This window comes from Leopardus geoffroyi, chromosome A2 (genome assembly GCF_018350155.1).
Source record: "Leopardus geoffroyi isolate Oge1 chromosome A2, O.geoffroyi_Oge1_pat1.0, whole genome shotgun sequence".
In the NCBI taxonomy this organism is placed as follows: Eukaryota; Metazoa; Chordata; class Mammalia; order Carnivora; family Felidae; genus Leopardus; species Leopardus geoffroyi.
In genome coordinates this window covers 145,434,462-145,457,840 of record NC_059331.1, presented here as the reverse complement: position 1 = coordinate 145,457,840, position 23,379 = coordinate 145,434,462, and the positions used below count along the sequence as shown (strand labels likewise).

Here is a 23,379-nt window from a genome sequence, read left to right as displayed (position 1 = left end):
AAGATTGTGGTGGGTGGAAGGATTATTGGACTCAGGGAAAGAGGGGAGGCAGTGGAGGTGGAGAGTGGGAGTAATGGGGGAGGGTGCAGTTATCAATGACAGATTCCAGGATAGAATCATGGGAGTCAGTGGCCGATGAGAGTAGTGGGCAGGATTACTGGGCAGCAGCTCAAGGAACAGTGACCAGGGCCTGGGGGGAATCATCTAGGTGGATATTGAAATCACCAAGAATTAGGACAAAACAATTGGAAAGAGCGGTGGTGATCCAGGAACTGACTTTTTAGCCCTCCGACCATTTCAATCTGAAAATTACTCCAGTGAAGGAAAAGACCTTCCTAGAATATCTTAAAACAAAGCAAGACACCTGAAAAAAGTTTTCCACTTGGAAGTCTGGGCAGCTTTTTGGAAACGCTCAAAGTCTGTTTTTTACTGAATATGAAATATTGTACATTTTAAACAAAGAGGCCAGTCCATCGGCCAGCTGACAGACACTCCTTTGTGTCTCCCTTGACCTATAATTTGTGAACCTCTGACTTTACCTTTGCTTTGACCCTGGAACCTCTGACTTCCCCATGCTTTGAGGCTGTACCTCCTCTCCGCGGAATCGCTAGTTTAATAAGCACGAACGAGGTATGTCGACGTTTCATGGGGGTGTCATATGCAAAAGAAATTGAGCCAGTGCTAGTAGGACTGAGGCACAACAGCAAACTTAGAAAGTTTGACCACCAAAAGAGAAATTCCCCCCACCTCACACACTTACACTGCCTCCTGCAGGAAACTGCAGTCTCAACCCCAAACCTTCACTTGAATCGCCAAGGCTAGGCTAGCAAGTCCTAAGGAAGAAGGTGCAAAGCTTGAATCAGAAAAGAGGGACAACGACGACGATGATGACCACCACCACCACCAACAACAACAAAAACTGGCAAAAAAGGAAACTTAAGGAGAGGCTCTTGGCTGGAATGAGTTTCTGGCCCCTCCTATTTACCCCGAGTAATCTGGACAGAGAAGAAAAGACATTTCTCTTTTGGTTTATGGCCTTACTTTCAAGTTTTAAATTAGATAAATAGAAGCTTGGTGAGGCATCTCTCAGTGGTGTGTTTCTTCTCTTATCCTCTCCAGCTTCTTTTTCAGGTCCCTCTGTTTCCTTCTGTTACCGCCTGGCCGCGAGATCTCCCCTCTTCTCGGACTTCCTCCCTCCACCTCCTCTCTTCGCCTCCACTTTGGTCTCTTCCACGTCTCCTCCGGTCCTGCTTCCCTTTCCTTCCTTCTCTCCACCTCTTGGCCCTGGCCCTTCTGAGAGCATGTCTTCTTGTGCTCGCTCTGGTGGTGGGATGGAAGCTAGGTGTGGTGACAGGTGGCAGCGCGGACCCCGAGTACGTGGAGTTACATACTAGAACGATGCAGGAATAATGCTTCTCACCCGGAGCCGTGCTCGCAAGTGGTTCTCCAAGGAAAGGCTATGCTATCAGCGTGAGATGATTCTAGTGTTTCCTTAGTTGCAGCTTTCTCCTCCTCCACATCCAGATAGAGTCCCTCAGAAAGCTGAAGGCTGCAGAGTGGCATTGGTGAGGGCTGCATAGATTCTCCCCAGAATGAAAGCGTGGTTCAAATACAATTTCCTGTTAGTGTAGGAGAGAAAGATGTCCAATGAGCAATAGCTTGCCTAAAAAGCTCTTCTATGGGCATGTAGATATGCTATTTTTTAAATTGTCAACTATTAATAACAAGTACTTGTAAGAGTTAGTGCTTTATTAATAATATTTGACTTGAGAAAACACAAACCACTCCTCCCTTCTTTGGGGATCATCTCTGGTCAAGCAGAGACACGTAGGAAGTACTTAATGAATATTTGCCAAATGAATATATGGATGGATGGACGAGCCTTGGAACATGGAAAGATAAGAGCTGGGCTCCAGAGAAGTATCACCTCCACCCCACCCGTTTTGGCCTTGCTCCTTGTCACTCTCTGCAGAAGGTTGGGGCTCCCCGAGAGCTCTGGAAAGGCAAAGGGAGAGCCAGCTTCCCACTCCCTCAGGGGAAGAGCCCCAGAGGCACTCCCCCGCACAGCGGGGGAGAAAGCAGGGCTAGCCACAACTGTGATGTCCTGGTCTCCGTCCCTTCAGGGCCACTTGCAGGAATTCCCAGGGTCCTCTGCGGGCTTTGCAACTGCCACATTTAGGGTTTCCACTCAGCCCAGTTGGAGGTAGAGAACAGGGCAGAAACAAAGATGGTGGACTTGCCTTTGGCTGGCACCCCCACTCCCACTCACGGCCTCCTGGAATCACCCCCAGGATCCTAGGACCTGACCCCAGGCCTGAGGTGGAACCCCAGGCCTGTCCCACGAAGGCGGTCAGATTGATCCCATCACCTTACCTATGAGTGGGGACAGCCGTGGCCCCGTGGAGGCTGCCAGGGTGCTGAGGAGTGAAAGGGGCTGCGGACCCGAGGGGTTCTCTCTTTCCCACTCTCCATAAGTGAACGAGTCCCGCCAGCTGAGGTCTCGGGTACAAGGGATGCTGTCTTCACTGGGAGTATCTTTCTCTAGGTTAAAAAGGGAATGCATTTGTTTGTACTTTAATTCACAGAGCAGTCTCACGGGTTATGGCCAACACGTGTAGGGTGCTTATTATGGGCCAGATATGGTTCCAAACAATCCCATGTATTAATGCTCTTTTAATCTTCACAACAACCCCGAGAGGTCAGTGCTGCTCTAGTCTCCATTTTCACAGGAATCTGAGGCCCAGCGAGGTTAACTTGCTTACCTGTGGTCATATAATGAGGAGTCAGATCCAGAATTCAAAGCCAGAATTCAAAGCTAGGCAACAGAGCCCATGTTTTAACCATCCTACCATTTGAACAAGGCAGTGCCAGTAAAAGGAGAGAACCCATGTGGCTTGGAGAGGATCATTGAGTGAATTTCCCCCAGGAGATTCAGCTAGCTGAACTGGCAATGGCCTGGAACCCAGATGGCCTTAGGCCAGAGCCTGTTGTTGGTCCACTTGGCTTCAGCCACTCAAAGGGTGGCTTGCAGCCCAGCAGCTTTGCCATCACCCGGGAGCATGCACAGTCTCGGGCCCACCCGGATCTACTGACTCGGAATCTGCATTTTTGACAAGATTCCCCGGGGACTATTTGCACGTTATGGCTTGGGAAGCCCCGCAATATGCCCCACCACCCACACCGATGGGGAGTTGAAAGGTTCAGCCACACAGGTAAGCTTTGGGACGCTGGTTTTTCCCAATGTAGCTCTCTCCTTCTTTTCATCCAGAAGTTCCAGGAGGCTGAAGTGTGACTATCCTTCCAAACTCAAAGGGTATGCTACCTGGCCCACCGAGGAAAGATGGTTCTTCAGTTTCAAGGAAAGAGAAGGGTCCTGAGGACATCTTAGGATAATTCATGGAAAACAGCCTTGGGACGGCTCGGGAGTGGTAATTCCCATGGCACACATATCCTCTGACTCTGAAGCTGAAATATTCTGTCTTCCTCAACCATAATCCCATGGGGTATGTTTTGAGCGTGGGTGTGTGATTGAATGTAAGTGTGAAAACATTCAATACAATGCATCACCGTTGTATTATCTGTCACGTGACAGGAGACAGCATTCTTAGCCTTGGGGAAAACGTGGGCCAGCTCTACTCACCATTTAGACTAGGGGCTGTGAACTGGCAGCCTCCAGGCTGAATCTGGTCTGCAGATACCTTTAGTTTACCACTGTCAGCCTATGCTGTGCTTTAGCATTTTTAGGGGCAGGGTCACATAAAAATCCAGATTTGGGGCTTTTCTTGAAAACTCAGGGTATCTGGCAACACCAGATCTGTGTTCCAGAATGGTGACAATTAAAGGCTCCACTGAAACCTTCACTTTGTCATTGTCACTGTCCCTGCCATGTCCTATTGCCTCCTCAGTGCTGACCTCCAGGTGTCAGCCCAGCTGTTGTTTAACTTACAGTGGAGTTGAGAGATAAGTCAACCATTTCTCAAAAAAAAATTTTTTTTTACTGTTTATTTATTTTTGAGAGAGAGAGAGAGGATGTGAGCAGGGGAGGGGCAGAGAGAGAGACCCACAGAATCAGAAGCAGGCTCCAGGCTATGAGTTGTCAGTGCAGAGCCCAACGCGGGGCTCGAACTCACGAGCTGTGAGGATCAGGACCTGAGCCGAAGTCGGATGCTTAACCGACTGAGCCACCCAGGTGCCCCATAAGTCAACCATTTCTTATATGACACCTAGACTCTCCAGACGTTTGAGTTGTAATCCCTGGTTTGGACGAAAGTTGGTAGAGCTTCTCTGGGATCTACACGCTCCTCTAAATTCCTAACTATGACATTTCGGTTGCCTTCTGAGCCAATGTGGAGGGATAATTTATTAGTGGTGTGGTACAAGGATACTTATGGAAGCCCTATTGTGTTCTTAGCCCTGTGCTTGCCACGGCAGCTAAATAATTCAGAGGCATGAAAAGAATGAATGTTGGTTGAAGAGATAAGACTTAAGCCTATGTTGGGGCGCCTGGGTGGCTGCGGTCGGTTAAGCGTCTGACTTCGGCTCGGGTCATGATCTCAGTTTGTGAATTCAATCCCTGCGTCGGGCTCTGTGCTGACAGCTCAGAGCCTGGAACCTGCTTCAGATTCTGTGTCTGCTCCTCTCTGTGCCCCTCCCATGCTCACACTCTGTCTCTCAATAATTAAATGTTAAAAAAAAAAAAAAAAAAAAAAAAGACTTAAGCCTATGTAGCAATTAGGGAATAATGTAAGAGAGGTTATGACTAAGGAAAGATTTATCCAGAAGGACAGGTAAGATTTAGGGTGGAGCAGACGGGATGAATAAGGCATAGAGAAGCATAGCCAAGGCTTGACTGGAGCAGATTTGGGCTGGAGATGACGAGGCACAGACGGGGCTTCTATTTGAGGGGGAGAAAGTGAGCGGGTGAGATGGGTAAGAGGGGAAGTTTATGCAGGGTCATGCATGCCAAAATGAGTGGATCTGGGGTAAACTAGAACCTGGAAATTCCTGGGGAACCGGCTGCTGTTTCCAGAATGTGTCATGCTCTCTCACACAGACTCTGTCTCCTCCTAGCATGCCCTGCCTCTTCCGCTTCGGCCAGCCCTGCTTGTACTCATTCTCCCTGACTCAGCTCAGACCCCCGCCTTCCTGAGCAGCTTCCTGGGAGGAATGAGGGACCCCAGGGGTGAGTTTTGAATGTTGCCTAGAAATAGAGTTTTTGTGACTTTAGGATTTACCCATCTGACTCCACCAAATTGTAAACGCTTTCCAGGGGGGTACTGTGTCTCTTTCTTCATTGTGATCAGAAGCCTTCGACAGTGTTTGGCGCTTACCAAGTGCCCACTGCGTGTTTCTGAATGAGGAAATGGACGCACTCGTGGAAAATGACGGCAGGCCAGGCATGAGCTGACCAGGTGGACTAGGGGCGAACCCGCGGGAGTAGAACTGAAGTAAAGAATATGGAGAAACACTTCAAAGGAAGAAATTGGTAAGATTTGCTGCCAACTTGACTCTGGTGGCCAAAGAGCCTAGAGGAACTCACACTAAGGTACGGAAGGAAGACAGAGATCCAGGAAAGCTGGGGTGGGGAGCTGGAGGGGGAACTTATTCCTACACCTGTGGAGCAGAAAGTTCTCCAAGAAATGGGCGCCCCGTGCCCTCCGTTACCTGGGCTGTCCCTTTTGGTCTGTGTTTTTTTGCTGCTCCTGGAACTCCAGCCATTTCAGGATCAAGGAGACGAAGGTCAAAAGGAAAAGAACAGAGCATGAAACTCTCATTTCAAATCTTGTCTCTAGTTCTATTTTGCTTGATGCAAAAGCTTGAGAGGCAGATATAAATATGAAAAAGGCCAGCTGTGGCTACACTGGGTGGGTGCGATGCATGTTAAAGCACCAGAAGAAAAAATAAGGAAGGGAGAGGAGGGAGGGGGCTGGGACGGGGAGCAGAATCCATGCCGCTGATTTTGCTGAGGAGGAATGGGTGTGACTCCATCTGTTTGGGCCTTTGTCTCAGCCATTTATTTTTATTTGCTGTGAGTTGCTTCTTGTTGCCAATGTGCAAAAACTGATATAATTGCAACCAGACTAGAACCTGCCTGAATGAGGAGAAAAATCATCACTCGGGGCCTCGTCCCGGGAAATTAAAGAGAAGAAACCAAATGCCTGCACAAAGAAATTGTTGAGATAACAGTGCAGCCAGAAGTCATTTCCCCCTGTTTCTCACATCTCTCTGATCCATTTGGGACATGACAAGCCAGACTAGGTTGCCCCGGCTTCCTGGCTGGTCTCTCCACACTTACTCTCCCTCTCTTCAAACCAACTGTCACTGAACAGCCAGCATGACCTTTCCAGAATGTAAATTGGATCACATCACTTCCTAGTTTAAAATGAGGCTAAGGCTCCCATTACACTGAAGTCTAAATTCATTCACATGGCTTCCCAGCCGCCGCTCGGCCCCTGCCCACTTGTTTTTTTGTTTTGCTTTGTTTTGTTTTACATTTATTTATTTTTGAGAGACAGGGAGAGACAGAGCGTGAGCAGGGGAGGGGTGGAGAGAGAGGGAGACACAGAATCAGAAGCAGGCTCCAGGCTCTGAGCTGTCAGCCCAGAGCCCGACGCGGGACTCAAACCCACGAACTGTGAGATCATGACCTGAGCCAAAGTCGGACGTTTAACTGACTGAGCCACCCAGGTGCCCCAGACCCTGCCCACTTGTACTTAGGTCCTTCCGCCACTGCTGCTTCCCCACTGGCCCTTCCTTCTCCTTCTCCGAACTCACCAAGTCTCTTCCTCAGGACGAAACCTCGTTTGTCCCCTTAACCTGCACAGCATTCTCCACCCTTTATCTGGTTAGTGCCTAATGCTCCTACACTGCTCTGACCTTCTGGAAATATTAAAAGCTGCCTGTGCCAGAATTGGCCAACAGACCCCTAGTATCCCTTCTTCCCTTCTCCCTCGGGGACAGAGCATCTAATTTTGTATTAGGCACATGATTATGTACTCTATGCACAATGATGAGTGCGTTTCCCAGCTCCCCTGTAGTTGGGTATGGCCATGCGACTCAATTGCGGCCATGAATATAAACAAAAGCTATCCTTCAGCGAAAAAAAAAAAAAAATCCATGATTTAACATTTTGAGACAGTCATAAAGTTGTTTCAATCTATCTTGCTCTATTACAGTCCAGGGGTCACCAGCTCAGCAATGCTACATTTTACCTAGAAATTTCTTAACTGCAGATCTCTGTATGATACACAGCCTGACAACCTCCAGTATAAATTCTTTAGCAGTGGGCAACTAACAAGTTTTTTTCTTGTGTTAATACTTTACAGCTTCCAGCCCAAGTTAATGATACAAGTTAATATTGAGAATCTCCTTATGTCTGCCTCTAAATCTGCTGAGGACCCTGCCAAGTACTGATGCGTATGAGCTCATTTAATCTTACAATATCTGGATGAGGTTGGCACTATCATAGTTTCCATTTTGCAGATCTGAAAACTTAGGACCAGAAAAATGAAACAATGTGCCCAAGGGCTCACGGTCAGAGCAGTGACTTGTGCCCAGGGCTGCATGAGCTCTTAATCACCGTAAGAGATTATTCCCTCCAACCCTACTGGTTTACCCCCAGCCGTCGGGAAAAAAGCCTCTTTTTTTTTTTTCTGTTGTGTCTCTGAGTTGCTGGTCCCTGTTGTGACAAAAATCTTCTAAAACGTCATTTTTCTCTTCTGGTGACATTTAGCAACTGATTTCGGTTCTCTAGGACACCGGTTCCCACGTTATCTTTGTGCTCTGCTCGTGGTACCCTGTGATCTAAGTGCCCTCAACGCCTGTCTCACGTCAACCAATCTTTTTTTTTTTATTTTATTTTATTTTATTTTTTTTTTCAACGTTTATTTATTTTTGGAACAGAGAGAGACAGAGCATGAACGGGGGAGGGGCAGAGAGAGAGGGAGACACAGAATCGGAAACAGGCTCCAGGCTCTGAGCCATCAGCCCATAGCCTGACGCGGGGCTCGAACTCACGGACCGCGAGATCGTGACCTGGCTGAAGTCGGACGCTTAACCGACTGCACCACCCAGGCGCCCCTCACATCAACCAATCTTAAGACTACATCCTAAGTCACCTGCACAACACAGGGACATTTCCTCAGGCATGGATAAGATGGGCCTGGACCATGGAGTTTTCCAGAACAGATTATACATTTAGAAAACAACCACAGAGGCTCCCTGAATCCCAGCAGAGGCCAGGTGAACTCAGTGAGTAGATAATGTTTGAAACAATGTTTTAGTTATTTCTCTGTAGAGCTAGGAACTGGATTCAAAACAAGGTTTTGCTTTCCCACCTGTGCTACTAATGTATTCTTATAATCGAAGAGTTACTTTTTGTTTTTTTTTATAACATTCCTCCTCTGGAGTCAAGCCTACAGTGCTTGCTGTGTGGAGGAGAATAAGGCAAAGAGAACCGGCAAAAGGTTGGCCCTAGTCAAGGGTAAAGCCTGGGTACTGAGTGCAGCGTTCCATGCTCCTCCCTCTGCTCCTTTCCCAAGTTATTTGGTTTCTGGATCTCATGGCCCAGGCCATCTGGGCCACAGAAGGGGTGTCAGACTGGCCCAGTTTAAGTCACGTACCTTAACTGGCGGGGCTGGTGCAAGTCGGCAAAAATCTGAGAGAGTGCTTCACTTTCCCCCTTAGCCATCAGCTGCATGAGGCTCTCGCTGGGCTGGGAGGCTTGGGGTTTCTTCTGTACTAACTAGATGGAGAAAAAAAGCAAAGCCAGGTGGTTAACGCCTTAGGGTGTCTGCATTTGCCTAATCGTGGTCCAGACCTGAGAGTGTTGGGGCTTAAACTGTTCCACTGGGCTGCCATGTCAGCTGCTCAGAGAGGCAATTCTGAGGCCGTATCTGTTTGTTTATACTCCCTGTATTCTTGTAAATATCCTTTGGTGCCTTAAGGATACTATAGTCATTGAAAACTTTAGACATCATTTAGTAGATCATCTTTTTCATCTTTTTCTCCTTCAAATTTTTAAGTTCGAGTTAGTTCACACACAGTGTAATATTGTTTTCAGGAGTAGAATTTAGTGATTCATCACTTACACCTAGTGCTTGGTATATAATCTTTTTTTTTTTTTTTTTTTTTTTTTTTTTTTTTTATTTTGCGAGAGAGAGTAGGGGAGGGGCAGAGAAAGAGAGAGAAATAGAGAATCCCAAGCAAGCTCCGCACTGTCAGTGCAGAGCGGGATGTGGGGCCTGAACTCATGAACTGTGAGATCGTGTGTGACCTGAGCCGAAGCGGGACGCTTAGCCAACTGAGCCACCCAGGCTCCCCAATAATCTATTCTTATTAATATACCTTCTTGTGTTACTGAATAGCCTATTCTTATAAGCTTTAAAAAAGCTTATGCTGCTTGTTTCTAATTTTTTAATGTTCATTTATTTTTGAGAGAGAGACAGACAGACAGAGAGAGACAGAGCATGAGCACGGGAAGGGCAGAGAGAGAGGGAGACACAGAATCTGAAGCAGGCTCCAGGCTCTGAGCTGTCAGCACAGAGCCCAATGTGGGGCTCGAACTCATGAACTGTGAGATCATGACCTGAGTCGAAGTTGGACACTTAACCGACTGAGCCACCCAGGTGTCCCTTGCTACTTGTTTTTATATTTAAATGTAGGGGGAATCAAATACCTGTTGTAAGAATTTAATGAATGGTTTAAAAATTAATTTCTCTAAGAAAAATCCCATTTTGAGCTGCTTTTTACACGAGGGTCAAATTGCCCTCTTTCTTACTGCCTGTGATGTCCCCAAAGGCACTCTAGCTGTTCGTACGGCTCACGTTCATTTGTTCATTCATTCATTCAGTATGTATTAGATGTCAGCTGTGTGCCACACACTAGGGATCGTGCTAAGAAGACAGAGAAAAACCCCTGCCTTCAAAGAGTTTATGTTCCAGCTCAAATTGGTCTTATGTCACCTCTTAAGGCCTGGGGCAATGCCCAGGTGGCTTCACTGGTGAATTCTATCAAATATTTAAAGAAGTGGTAATACCAATTATTCACAAACTCAGAAAATAGATGGGAGAGAGAACACTTCCAAAAGCATTCAATGAGGCTAATAGTACCCTAAGACCAAAGCCAGAGTATCACAAAGGTGTCCCAAGAAAACTACAGACCACTATCGCTAACGAACATAGATGCAAAAATCCTTAACAAAAACCGGGGTGCCTGGGTGACTCAGTTGGTTAAGCGTCTGACTCTTGATTTAGGCTCAGGTCATAATCTTGAGCAATCGAGCCCCATGTTGGGCTCTGCGTTGACAACGGGGAGCCTGCTTGGGATTCTCTCTCTCTGCCCCTCCCCTGCTCATGCTCGCTCTCTCTCTCTCTCTCTCTCTTGCAAAATAAATAAAAATCAACATTTAAAAAAGATGCTAACAAACCAAATCCAATAACATTGAGAAAGGATTATACACACCATGACCAAGTGGAATTTATTGCAGGAACATGAGGTTGGTCTAACATCTAAAACTCAAGTAATGCAAGACACTGTATTAATAGAATAAAGGACAAACCACGTGGTCATCTCAGTAGCTGCAGAAAAAGCATTTGACATAATCCAATACCCATTCATGGTAAAAACTCTCAATAAACAGGGAATAGAAGGGAACTTCCTCAACCTGATAAAGGGCAGCAACCAAAATCTCATAATGAGCATCATACTTAACAGAAGGCTGAATGTTTTTTCCTAAGATCAGGAACAAGCCAAGTAGGTTTCAAGCCCGGTGTGGAGCCCAATGCAGGCCTGGCACTCACAACCCTGAGATCAAGGACTGAGTTGAGATCAAGAGTCAGATGCTTAACTGACTGAGGTACCCAGGTGCCCCTACTTTTGCCACTTCTAATTTTTTTTTTTTTAATTTTTTTTTTTCAACGTTTATCTATTTTTGGGACAGAGAGAGACAGAGCATGAACGGGGGAGGGGCAGAGAGAGAGGGAGACACAGAATCGGAAACAGGCTCCAGGCTCTGAGCCATCAGCCCAGAGCCCGACGCGGGGCCCGAACCCACGGACGGCGAGATCGCGACCTGGCTGAAGTCGGACGCCCAACCGACTGCACCACCCAGGCGCCCCTACTTTTGCCACTTCTAACAAACATTGCACTGAAGATTCCGGGTAAGGCAATGAACCAATGGATCCTGACTAGAAATGAGGTAAAACTGTCTTTGCCTGCAAATGACATGTGTGTGTGTGTATGTGTGTGTATATGTGTGTGTAGAAAATCCCAAGGAATCCATAAAACCTGCTATATCTAATGAACAAGATTAATACACAAAAATCAATTGTATATCTGTATACTATCAATGAAGGATGCAGACATGTTACTGAAAGGTACAAAAACATTAAGAGAAATTAAAGAAGATCAAAATAAAGGAAAGACATTTCATATTCATGTACTGGAAGGCTCAATATCGATAAGATGGTAATTGGCTCCAAGTTAATATGTAAATTCAACACGCTCTTGTAAAAATTCTGCAGGCTGTTTCGCAGAAATTGACAAGCTGATCCTAAAATTTATATGGAAATGCAAAAGATCTAGAATAGCCAAAATAATTTGGAAGAGAAAAAAATTTGGAAAATGTACATCACCCAATTTCAAAATGTAGTATAAAGTTTTATTAATCAAGACAATGTGGTATTGGACTAAGAATAAGCAAACAGATCAGTAGAACTCTCAATTAAGGACCCAGAGGTAAATCCTTAAATTTATGGTCAATTTATTTTCAAGAAAGCTGCCAGGACAATTCAATGGAGAAAGGATAGTCTTTTCAACAAATGGTGCTGGGACAATTGTGTATCCACATGTTAAAAAAAAAAAAAAAAAAAAAAAAAGTACTTAGATTCTTACCTCACACCATACACAAATAGTAATTCAAAATAGGTTATAGACCTAAATAGAAGAGCTATATCTATAAAACTTCTATAAGTAAAGATAGATTAGGGGCACCTGGGTGGCTCAGTTAAGTGTCCGACTTTGGCTCAGGTTATGATCTCCTGGTTCATGAGTTTGAGCCTGTGTCAGGCTCTCTGCTTTCAGTGTGGAGCCTGCTTCAGATCCTCTATTCCCCTCTCTCTTTGCTCCTCCTCAGCTCGTGCTCTGTCTCTCGAGAATGGATGCACAGTAAAACAGCAACGTATGATTGCAAGTGACTGAGCTATTACTGTAGTACCTTTAGTAAATATTTCTTACCATAGATTAAATCTTTGTGACTTTGGGCTGAACAAAAAAGTCTTAGCTATAACATCAAAAGCCTGATCCATAAAAGAAAAAATTGATAAATTGAAGTTCATCAAAGTTAAACACTTCTGCTACACAAAGGACACCGTTAAGAAAACGAAAAAGAAATTTACAGACTGGGAGAAAATATTTACAAGACATATGTCTGATAAAGGATTTATATCTAGAATACACAAAGAACTCTAACGACTCAATAAGAAGACAAAACACAATTTAAAAATGGGCAAAAGACTTGAATAGACATTTCACCAAAGAAGATACATAAATGACTAATAAGCCCATGAGAAACTCTCTCAAGATCATTAGCTATTCAGGAAACCCAAATGAAAACCACCATACATCCACTAGAATGGCCTTACTAAAAAACTTAGATAACACCAATGTCGGTGAGGATGCGGAGAAATTGAGACTTTCACGCATCGCTGATGGGAATGTAAAATGGTGCAGCCATTTTGAAAAACAGTTCGTCAGTTTTTTTAAAAGTTAAATAGAAACTTACTTTTAAGTCACATAAATATATGACCCAGCTATTGTATTCCTCGGAATGTATCCCAGACACATCAAACACACGTCTACGCAAACGCTTTGACACAAATGTTCGTATCGGCATCATTCATAATAGTCAAAATCTGGACAAAATCCTCATGTCTACCCACTGATGAACGGACATACAAAATGTGGTTATATCTGTACCGTGGGATGTGACTCAGCAGTGAAAATACTGGTAGTCTGACTCTGCCAGAGTTGGCCTCATGCTACAACGCAGATGGGCCTGAAAAACATCACGCTAAGCGAAAGAAGCCAGACACAAAAGACTCTAGAGTGTAGGGTTCCATATATATGAAATGTCCAAGAACTATGAATTTATAGAGACTGAATACCGGTCAATGGCTGCCTAGGGCAGGAAATGGGAACATGTGAATGACTGCAAATGGGAGCAAGGAAATTTTTAGGGTGATGAAGTATTCTGAAACTGGATTGCAGTGTAGGGGGCACAACTCTATACAGTTGCTGAGAAGTGTCGGACTATACCCTTAAAATGCTGGGTTTCATGACTGTAGACTCTACCTCAATAAAGCTGACTAGCAAAGGCCTAAGGCAGGGATCACCCTCACATACCAGCTCACCGAAACTCCACAGGCCAGCTCTGGTGCCCACTTACGTTCGAGTCTCCCGAGGGGCTGCAGCTGTTCTTGGGTACCAGACAGTGAGTGACAAGAATCCTAGGGTCTTTGGTGGTGATGGACAGGCCCCTCTGCAGAATCTGAACCAGTCGGATCCAGAAGTGGAAGACAGTCTCTGGATGGTCAGGGTGGAGCCTTAGGTAGTAGATCTTCTCAGTGACTGTCCTCAACCGCAGGACGCGTTGAAGCCGGTCACAGACTTGGAGCTCCACAAACTTCAGGGGGAGTATCCTGAAGCCACAAGGGAAGACACACATGGGCGACCCCTATTGCTTCTGATCCAACCCTCTCTTCGTTAAAATGAGGAGCGTCTCCCACAGGACGGAGGCTTTGGGGGGTAGGAGAGAGAGGGCTTGGCACAGTGGTGCTCCCACTTTGGAGAGATCAGCTGCACTTTGGAGAGATCAAGCTGGGGAGCTTGATTAACATGAAGACGCCCGAAGATAGCCCCCGAAACTCAGATTCAGCAGGTCTGGGGTGTGGCCCTGAAATCTGCCGTGATTCTCACGCCGGTGTTCCCTGGGGTCCTGCTTGAGAGAGACAGCCCTGGAGTAAGGTGGCTGGGGTCAGAGGGTTTTTAGTTTCCTCCTTGACAGCATGCAGGGGACTTCCCTCCTCTGCCACAGAGTTGGCACATTCATCGACCCTAATGCTTCAACTACTCTTCGCAATGGGGCTAAAGCTCAGGGGGCTGGCTATCGCCCCAGGCAGAACATAAAGGCGAGGTTTGTCACTGAGTCAACAGGGAGACATCAAGCGTTTACCTGGATTTCTGGGAAGATCTAGGGATTCTTGAGATATCCTACAGATTACTTGGAGAGGTCCAAACATCACATAGACCTGTTTCATCCCAGAGGGGTGTGATGTCACTGTATGTTACGGTTCTAAGTGAGACTTAGTTTCACTCATTTTACTAGCAGGAACATTGAGAGGCAGCAAATAACTTGTGACTCAAAAATTATTGGAGTCAGTTGGATACCAAAGACTAGAACCCGTGTTCTCCCAAACGGTGCTCCATTTGCTGGACCTCAGTGCTTCCTTGCCGCTCGGCCCAAGGCGGAGCGATTTCCTATGAATTCAGCGCGGTGAGTGCAGCAAGAAGGGAAGTGGGCTGTTGACTCGCTTCTCATTACCGGCCACGGAACACTTCCCTTTGCCCCCCACCCCTTAGCCTTGATGCTCCCAGTGCACCCGGGCTTGGGCTACCATCGCCTAAAAAATTAACGTCACTGCCAATGACTTCTCTGCTTCTCCCCGTCTTGAGTTGAGTCCCAAAGCAGCCTCCCGCTCTGGGTCTGCCCCTCGCCCTACTCCTCTTCTGTTCCCCTCTGTGTTGCTTACCTCTTCAGGATGATGTTTGGGGCTTTAGATGGTCTGTTCCATGTCTGGCTCTGTCCCTGGTGCCATTTGACACTAGCCATGAGGAGGATATTGGGAAGGGGCAGGCAGGGCACGGAGGAGGTCACCCCAACGGCCATGGTGTTGGAGGCTTTGTAGATGTCTATCCAGTTCCTGTCCTTTTTGACCTGCAAAGCAGTCCCGTGGGCACAGCCTGAGCATTTGGCAGAAGGAGCAGTGTATTTTAGCTGAGGGTTTCCCAACCCTGGCACTATGCACTTGGGGCTGGATAATTCTTTGTTTGGGGGAGAGGGGTCTCCTGTGCTCTGGGGATGTTTAGCAGCATCCTCGGCCTCTACCTACTAGAGGCCAGCAGCGATCCCTTCCCCACCCGAGTTGTGACCATCAAAAATATCTCCAGATGTTACCAAATGCCCCCTGGTGTGGGGGGGTGGGTGCAAAATCAATGTTTGCTGAAACCACTGTTTTAACCTATATTGGTTAAACGCCTATAAGAACCATAATCCCGGAGTTCCTGGACATGTGTTACATTTCTGTGACCCCTCCCCCACAGTTTCCTGGATTTTCTTAGACAGGTTTGTCTATAGGCCCTTTTTTTTGAGGGGCCCTATAATCTCCTTTCCCTGAACCGTAAGGTCCCGTGCCATCCCAAGGTCTGTTTATTCTGGGTTCCAGCTGGCCTGAGGAGAACCCAGGCAAGGAAACAAAAATGCACCGAGTGCCCTCGTACTTAGGCCTTTGCTTCCTGTGTTTGCGTGTAATAACCAGGTTGGTCCAACCCCTTTTACAAGACAGGAAACCAGGATTCAGGGTGCGCCGGTCACTTGCACAATGACACCTCCTGATGAGAGAGCAGATTCTGAGCCCTGGTCTGTCCGGGGGCCCAGATGTTGTTCTTTCACCAGTCACCATTTCTGTCACAAACCCTCAAAGGGCAGCTCATTTCACTGCCTCTTTGTTCATGTCTTTGGGCTGACAGCCTGGAGGAGGAAGCAAAATGTGGGATTCGGATACCAGATCCTCTACTCAGAGCAGAGAACCCCTGACCTCTTTCCCCACGATGACAAGCGTCTCCAGAAGAAGCCTTGTCTGGGGCTCTGCAACGTCAGGGTCAGATGCATTCCAGGCCCACTGACTTCTCCTTACCTCAGTTCTCACTCCACGCCAGTCCCAGAGACAGACTCTCCCAGTCACACCTTGGGAACAGGTCTAGAAGAATCAAGGAGTGCCATTCTGCACGACCCAAGAGTACCTGGACAAAGTTGCTTTCAAACACCACTGAGTCAGGAAATAGGTTGAATTCTGGAGAATGAACCATCTGGCAGAGCAATCCCTCCTCCACACCCAGGCCCACTCCAGGGTTTGGCTCCCCATCCACAGGCAAGAGGCCCCTGACTTCTTCCCAGACATTCAGGGAGGGGAAGATTGGATAGGATCTCGTGACTTGTACTGTCTTCTTTGATTTCCACTGAGTCTTTCTCTGTGGAACTGATGACAACATTTCCGCACATGCTCAGGGGCCTACTGCAAGTTCGTCCTGGTAACTCTCTCTTCCCTCCTGGCCTTGGGCAGCTGGCCAAGGCCTGGGACCGCCAATCAGCTCACAATGATGAATGGATGACATCATGAAAAAACCAGGGCAGGCCTGCAGGAAAGGGAAACGCAGAGGAGCCTCCCTTTTCCTCCAGAGCGCTTTCACGGCTTGTCTATGCCCTCACGCCCCCCAGCCCCTGTCGGAACCGGGGACATAGTGCCCCCAGAACTCGCTGAGCAAGTGGTGAGCCAGGTAGAAAGCAAGGAAGGAAGGAAGGCTGTTGGGAGGGCATTTTCCTCCCTACCTGTCAACCCTCTCTTACTCCTAATGCAACCCGCCGCAATCAGTTTTAAGGGCCGGTATCTATTTAAAACCCAGCCCTTCCGAGCATTGCACGATGCGGGAGCACACATGCCCTGGTGTTTCTGCAGGAGCCTGTTCTGTTTTAGAAGGAATTGCTGGGCTCCGTGCTCTGCTACGGCTGGGTGGTTACTTCTACAGGCCTTATTTTCCTTAGGAGGTAAAACCGAAGGAGAAGTAAAGTAATCAGTTTCTTACCCAGAGGCTGGCTTTGTGAGGGTGCCAGCTGAGAAGAATAGAGCTGGGATGGGCGTTTCTGCTGAATCAACAAGCCATTCCCCTTCTCGGAGAGTGACAGCGTTCCTCATCCTGGAGCCAGAAGGTGCGAGAGCCCATGTCCTGCGGTGGCTAGGTCAAGGGCAAAGAACCCAGCAGGTTGACCATTGTTTAAGTCCACTTCAGGGAGAAATTGTATTCTAATTTGGACAAAGTTCCAGAATTTACTAAATGATGTATTATCCATCAAAATCAAATATGATCAATTTAGAAAAGCAATTTGATGGGGCATCTGGGGGGCTCAGTCGGTTAAGCGTCCAACTTCGGCTCAGGTCATGACCTCACAGTTTGTGAGTTTGAGCCCCACGTTGGGCTCTGTGCTGACAGCTCGGAGCCTCGATGGGGCCTGCCTCATATTCTGTGCTCCCTCTCTCCCTGCTCACGCTTGCTCTCTCTCAAAAATAAACTAAAAAAAAAAAAGTTTTTAAAAAAGAAAAACAATTTGACAACCAATATATGTGACGTACAGGCAGAGCGATTTATTTTTGTATTCATTGTCAAGTCTGAGAGATGGCTGAAAGGTCATGAGGCTTTCCTGATCTGATTCCATCAGCCCCTCACCTGGTCACTTCTATTATGCACCTGTTCAAGCACCTGAAACAGCTCCTAGGTTGGTAAAGCAACTTCCGTATTCACGTTCCTCATTTTCTTTTGCTTATCATGTGGGAAAAATGTCCTCCATGGAACATTCTGTAAGGATGGGGCCAAGGGACCCCATCCTGTGGTTTACATTTCCCTAGGAACAACACACAGTACAAATGGGATGGCAATTAACACACCGATATAAGTTAAAGCTTACCCACAACAGTAAAGCTTATTGGCCTAGATACATGGCTTGGATATATTTGGCCATTGAGACATCCAAAAGTTCCCTTCAGCTGGGAAGATGACTTTTTCTCTTTTCTGTACAAGCCTGTTGAGTCCACTCCCGTGGTATGTGGAAGAGACTTTAGGACCCAGCCTAGAAAGCTAATTGTGAGAAAGTGAGCTTTCGGCTCTAAACAAAGTGCCAAGCAATGATAAAATGTCTTTAAGATGTCTACCCTTCCAGGGGCGCCAGGGTGGCTCAGTCGATTGAGCGTCTGACTCTTGGTTTTAGCTCAGGTGGTGATCTCACGGTTCGTGAGTTCGTGAGTTCAAGCCCCACATCAGGCTCCATGCGGGCAGTGTGGAGCCTGCTTGGGATTCTCTCTCCCCCCACCCCCCGCCCCTTCCACATGCAGTTTCTCTCTCAAAATAGAGAAACGTTAAAAAAAAAAAAAAAAAAAAAAAAAAAGATGTCTACTTTTCTTATTTGCCCCTATCGAACCCTCCAAAGTAGCACACTGAAACTTTTTAAAATCCATTTGGAACATGCTTAGTTGCCTTTCCCAGTGTCCATTCTCTCCATTTCGTTACTAATGGAATGCTTGATTTTTAGTTGGGCACATATCTGGAATAAAAAATTACATTTCCTGGTCTCCTTTACAGCTAGGTAAGGCCATGTGATTATGTTCTGGCGACAGAGATGTGAGCCCAAGGTTCAACTGCTATGAGGAAACCTTGTAGGAAGGGGAGTGCTCTTTTCACTCCTTATGTTGTTCCTCCTGGCTGGAATACAGACTTGATGGTTAGAGCTTGGCAGCCCCATTGGGCCATGAAGTGGCATTGTAAGGACGGTAGCACAGCAATATGAAAGGCCTCCAATTCCTTGATGATCATAAAACTGCCATACCAGTCCTGGACTGCGTACCTCCAGACTTCCTTATGGATGAGAGAAATAAATTTGGGTGTTCTGTCACATTGAGCTGGGCTTAAAACTTGCTGATACAACTATATAAAACTCCTATCTACTCTTCTGGACCAATTTTACAGGACATAATGGTACTCTTTACCACTAATTCTAAGCAATGAAGACCATAGGGTTAATTCGCAGGAAGTTAGGATCTTAGGAATGACAAACTTGTCGCTTCTGGGGAGGAAGGTTGTATAAATATATATCCCAAGAACATGAGAAACTCATGGCTCTTGTCTTCCTGTGTATGCAGGGGTGTCGATGCCGCCACAATTGCTGCTTTGGGCACCTTTGGTAATGAGCATTCTGGTGAGAGTCTTCTTGCCAATGTTGATAGTCCTTTGGCTTGAGGCTAAAATCACTTGGTCATGTCATGTATCATTTCAAAGCTTGCTCAGGAGTGACCAGGATATCTGGTGGTCATTTGGGGCTGGACCTGGGTTCTGTGGAGCTTAAAGATTATATAATTTTGGAGACACTTAAAAATAAAAATACTGGAGGGACAGGACAATAGGGAGTTACTGTTTAATGGGTACAGAATTTTAGTTTGGGAAGATGACAAAGTTCTGGAGACGGATGGTGGTGATGGCTGTACAAACAGTGGGGATGTACGTAATGCCACTGAACCCTACACCTAAAATGGTAAGTTTCATGTATATTTCCCACAGTAAAACATTTCTAAAACATAAAAGACAAAATAAAAAGTCCCCACAAAAGTATGACACAAACTGCTCAGAGCCCTCCTAGGGCCTCAGAAGTTTCCATGTGAACAAAGGGTCCTGAAGCGTAAGCTTTATTATCTTCATGGTAAATCTGTCCCGTTTAAATTTGTGTCACTATTTTAGAAAGAAAACTATTACATAAGCAGCACATGTGCTTGTAGAACATCAGAAAACAGAGACAAGTTTAAAAAACAAACAGCATTTTCTTACTTCCCAGAGAACATCACTGCAACAACCTTGGGTGTCTGTGTGTGCGTGTGTGTGTGTGTGTGTGTGTGTGTGTGAGAGAGAGAGAGAGAGAGAGAGATTGTACTCTGAAAATGGTTTTATGACTTTTTTATAACCTGTATCATTTAGCCAACACTTTCTGCCTTTGTGTTTCACTATCCTTTTATCTCATCTCCTCTAATTTCTAGGCCATATTAAAACTCCTCCATTTAACTCCAATTATTCTTATGACTGATTTATCAAAATCAGCATTGAATCCAGGACCACACATCCCCCTTAAGTTTAGTGTAATCTAGATATTCTCTTTTTTAGGACTCCTCCTAAACAATCGAGGCAGTTGTCCTACAGAAAATCGCACCTTCTAGATTTGTCTGGTTACTTCCTTGTGTTTAGTTTGCTTTTCTAGTTACTATCTTTTCTGTGAAATAGAGTTTACATCTAAAGGGCTGATGGATTCAGGTAAAAGTGTTTTTTTTTTTTTATTAAAATAGTCACTAATGGGGCGCCTGGGTGGCGCAGTCGGTTAAGCGTCCGTCTTCAGCCAGGTCACGATCTCACGGTCCGTGAGTTCGAGCCCCGCCTCGGGCTCTGGGCTGATGGCTCAGAGCCTGGAGCCTGTTTCCGATTCTGTGTCTCCCTCTCTCTCTGCCCCTCCCCCGTTCATGCTCTGTCTCTCTCTGTCCCAAAAATAAATAAACGTTGAAAAAAAAAAATTAAAAAAAATAAAAAATAAAAAAATAAATAAAAAAAAATAAAATAGTCACTATTTCTTAATGACAAGCTACCATGGGATCTATGTACGATATTACTCTTCTTTCCCAAAGAATGTCCACAGGAAAATACATTGGAAGAATAGGTATCAGGAGAAAAACGACTCCAGGAAACAGAATAAAGCTTTTGATGAGAATCTTTTCTGTACTCTCAAGGGACTGTATAGTCCCTATGAAACAAACAAACAAACAAACAAACAAACAAAAAACAATTTGGCAAAGAGACAGGATTTACTATATTCCAGGTAAACTGAATAAAGAAACCATTGAGACCAACATAGCCTTTGTGAAGTTCCTAAATTTAGGCAAAGCAAAAGCATCCCGCTACAAATATCTGCATAGAAGAAGCAGACGTTCTACCAAGGGGAATAAAATGAGACTGGCTTTAGACTTCAGCCTCCTTAGATGCCATAAGGCAACGGAACGAAGTAAAAGGATGTTGAGGAGAAAGGATGTGACCCAAGAATTCCACAAATTTAAATCGAATGACATTCGTTCAAGTGTAAAGGAAGTCAAAATAATATTAAACTACTACGCACACCTGAATAAATAAATCCATAAGCTGGTTCTTTGAGAAAAAAAAAAAAAATTAGACCACTAGCTAACGGTTTACTTTTTTAGAAAAGGAAGACATAAAACACACAATTTGAATAAGAAAACACAAATAAGTACAAATAACTAGGAAGTACACAGGCTCCTGGATAAAGGTAATGGCACGAACCTGTATTACTTATAGTATAGTCCAGGCACTCAAAAGACCTCAAAATATAGTGACTTAAAATAGAATTTGATTTCCTCTTACACAGTCGTCCACAGACAGGCCGTCCTGAGCTGGTAGAGTATCTCTGCCATTCGCAATATATCACTCTCTGTCTCTGGGTTTCAAAGTGCCCGCTCCAGCTCCTGCCATCAGGTTTGCATACTGGCCAGTGAGAAGGGGAAAGGGGAAGGGGAGGGCACACTCATTCCTTTTAAGGGCACGACCTGGAAAGGGCATAATCACTTTTGCTCACACCCCATTGGTCGGAATTCAGTCACATGGCCACACCCAGGTACAAGGGAAGCTGGGTCATGTAGCTTTCAGCTGGATGGCCATGCGCCCACCTAGAACTGGTGGGTTCTGTTATTTATTATTTAAGGGTTAAGGATATCGGTGTATAATCGGCAGCCTCTGCAAAGGAGCCATGTCACCGAATTACTCCCTCTGACATCCACAGTAAATACGCAATAATTTTTTTAATAGCAAAAATTTAGTGACAACCGAACAAGAGGTTAAGTGGTGGCCAAAAAATAGAGCGGGAAATCTGGATGTGGCCTGATAAGAGAGAAAGTAAGCTATTTAATATAATTATGTGTGTTCTTACAAATGACCCACGCCCACTCCCACCCCACCCCCCACTCCCCCCAAATTGGAGGGAGACAGCCCGAGGGAGTGAGTAATCAGCTCAGGGAAAACAGTAGAAAAACCTCCAAGAGCAGAAGCCCCTATTGATGACAGCACTGTCTCACCACCGAGGCAGGAAAGCTCTTCTGGGCTCTCTGTTTCTCAGGTTTTCAGGCTGAATTGACAAAACTTACCCCACGAGAACAGGATATACCCCCAACTCGAAAAGATCACATTTTAAAAACTGTCAGGAGACGGGGCGCCTGGGTGGCTCAGTCAGTTAAGTGTCTGACTTCGCTCGGGTCATGTTCTCACGGTTTGTGAGTTCGAACCCCGCGTCGGGCTCTGTGCTGAAGGCTGGGAGCCTGGAGCCTGCTTCAGCTTCTGTGTGTCCCTCTCTTCCTGCCCCTCGCCCCCTGCTCTTGCTCTGTCTCTCAAAGATAAGTAAACATTAAAAAAAATTAAAAAAAAAAAAAAAAAAAAAAAGAGCATAGCCTCACTGGACGGACAGCTCAGAAGAGATCGGAGACCAGAAGTGAGCTGGGGTGAAGGTCAAATAGGCAGGATGTCGCTGTGGGGCAGGATGTCGCTGTGGGGCCCGGGACGGGCAGGAGAGAGGCTGAAGAGGCGGTGGTGGCAGGGCTGGGATGGTACTGGGGCGCATGTGATGCTGTGACGGCACTTGCCTCCCTGAGAGCGAAGAAGGTGTGGGACCCGCAGAGCAAAGGAGCTTGGAGGAGCTGCCGCAGTGTGAGGTGGGACTAGAAGGAGGGGAGAGAGTATAGTAGGAGAAATGTTGCTGTCAAAGTATCATTAACATCAGCGGGGCAATATCAAGAAGGTAAATACTCCAATACGGTGCTTCTCGACCTAGTCACACCCAAGTCCCCTTTTCATGCCAAATACTTTGTAACATCCCCTTTGCCATTGTGAAACAAAGTCCAGTGACTTTAACCTACCTGTATATATCACTTTAAAAAGCCGATATGCGGGGCGCCTGGGTGGCGCAGTCGGTTAAGCGTCCGACTTCAGCCAGGTCACGATCTCGCGGTTCGTGAGTTCGAGCCCCGCGTCGGGCTCTGGGCTGATGGCTCGGAGCCTGGAGCCTGTTTCCGATTCTGTGTCTCCCTCTCTCTCTGCCCCTCCCCCGTTCATGCTCTGTCTCTCTCTGTCCCAAAAATAAATAAACGTTGAAAAAAAAAAAAAAAAAAGCCGATATGCTAGCCTAGCCGTAACGTAAAAGAAAAAAAACTGTAATAAAACAATACGTGCTCCCATAGGTAAAGGCTTGTGCCTGACTCTATCAGAGGTTGGAATGAAATATAATCAGAAATACCCAGGATGTAGTAGTTAAAAAAGTTAGACCTGTAAGGGCGTCTTGAACTGGTTACTCGAGGACAGTAAAGCTCCACTATAAGTGGGGTCCCAAGTAGTCAGTCGAGATGGAATGGTGTTATAGCGGAGTTAACAACAGGCCTGGGATTCGCCTGCTCAGCCAAGGGGCTG

The 23,379-nt window shown here is 46.1% G+C and overlaps 1 protein-coding gene across 4 annotated transcripts; it reads right to left on the bottom strand.

Annotated features, from left to right (window-relative positions):
* Positions 1-1,012: 1,012 nt before the first annotated feature.
* Positions 1,013-21,453, bottom strand: GARIN1B (golgi associated RAB2 interactor 1B). Of its 4 annotated transcripts, XM_045495545.1 has the most exons (9): positions 21,292-21,453; positions 16,918-17,135; positions 16,351-16,470; positions 14,808-14,992; positions 13,445-13,697; positions 8,622-8,743; positions 5,665-5,708; positions 2,374-2,541; positions 1,013-1,619 (listed from the first exon to the last, which is right to left on the bottom strand). In XM_045495545.1, exons 3-9 carry the CDS (start codon positions 16,450-16,452, stop codon positions 1,606-1,608), a joined length of 888 nt encoding a protein of 295 aa, XP_045351501.1. In that variant the 5' UTR covers positions 16,453-16,470; positions 16,918-17,135; positions 21,292-21,453; the 3' UTR covers positions 1,013-1,605. The 4 variants fall into 4 exon arrangements, with proteins under 4 accessions (XP_045351501.1, XP_045351498.1, XP_045351500.1 ...); XM_045495542.1 differs by lacking the exons at positions 16,918-17,135; positions 21,292-21,453 and having other exon boundaries at positions 16,078-16,446; XM_045495544.1 differs by lacking the exons at positions 16,918-17,135; positions 21,292-21,453 and having other exon boundaries at positions 5,665-5,702; positions 16,078-16,443.
* Between the last annotated feature and the right edge of the window lie 1,926 nt (positions 21,454-23,379).

Coding starts and splice junctions, on each gene's coding strand:
- GARIN1B (XM_045495542.1), bottom strand. CDS start 16,326: ATGTTGTCATCAGTTCCACAGAGAAAGACTCAGTGGAAATCAAAGAAG. Junction 8,744..13,444: donor GCCCCTCGGGAGACTCGAAC/GTAAGTGGGCAC, acceptor TTCTCCATCTAG/TTAGTACAGAAGAAACCCCA. Junction 2,542..5,664: donor GACCAAAAGGGACAGCCCAG/GTAACGGAGGGC, acceptor TTTTTAACCTAG/AGAAAGATACTCCCAGTGAA.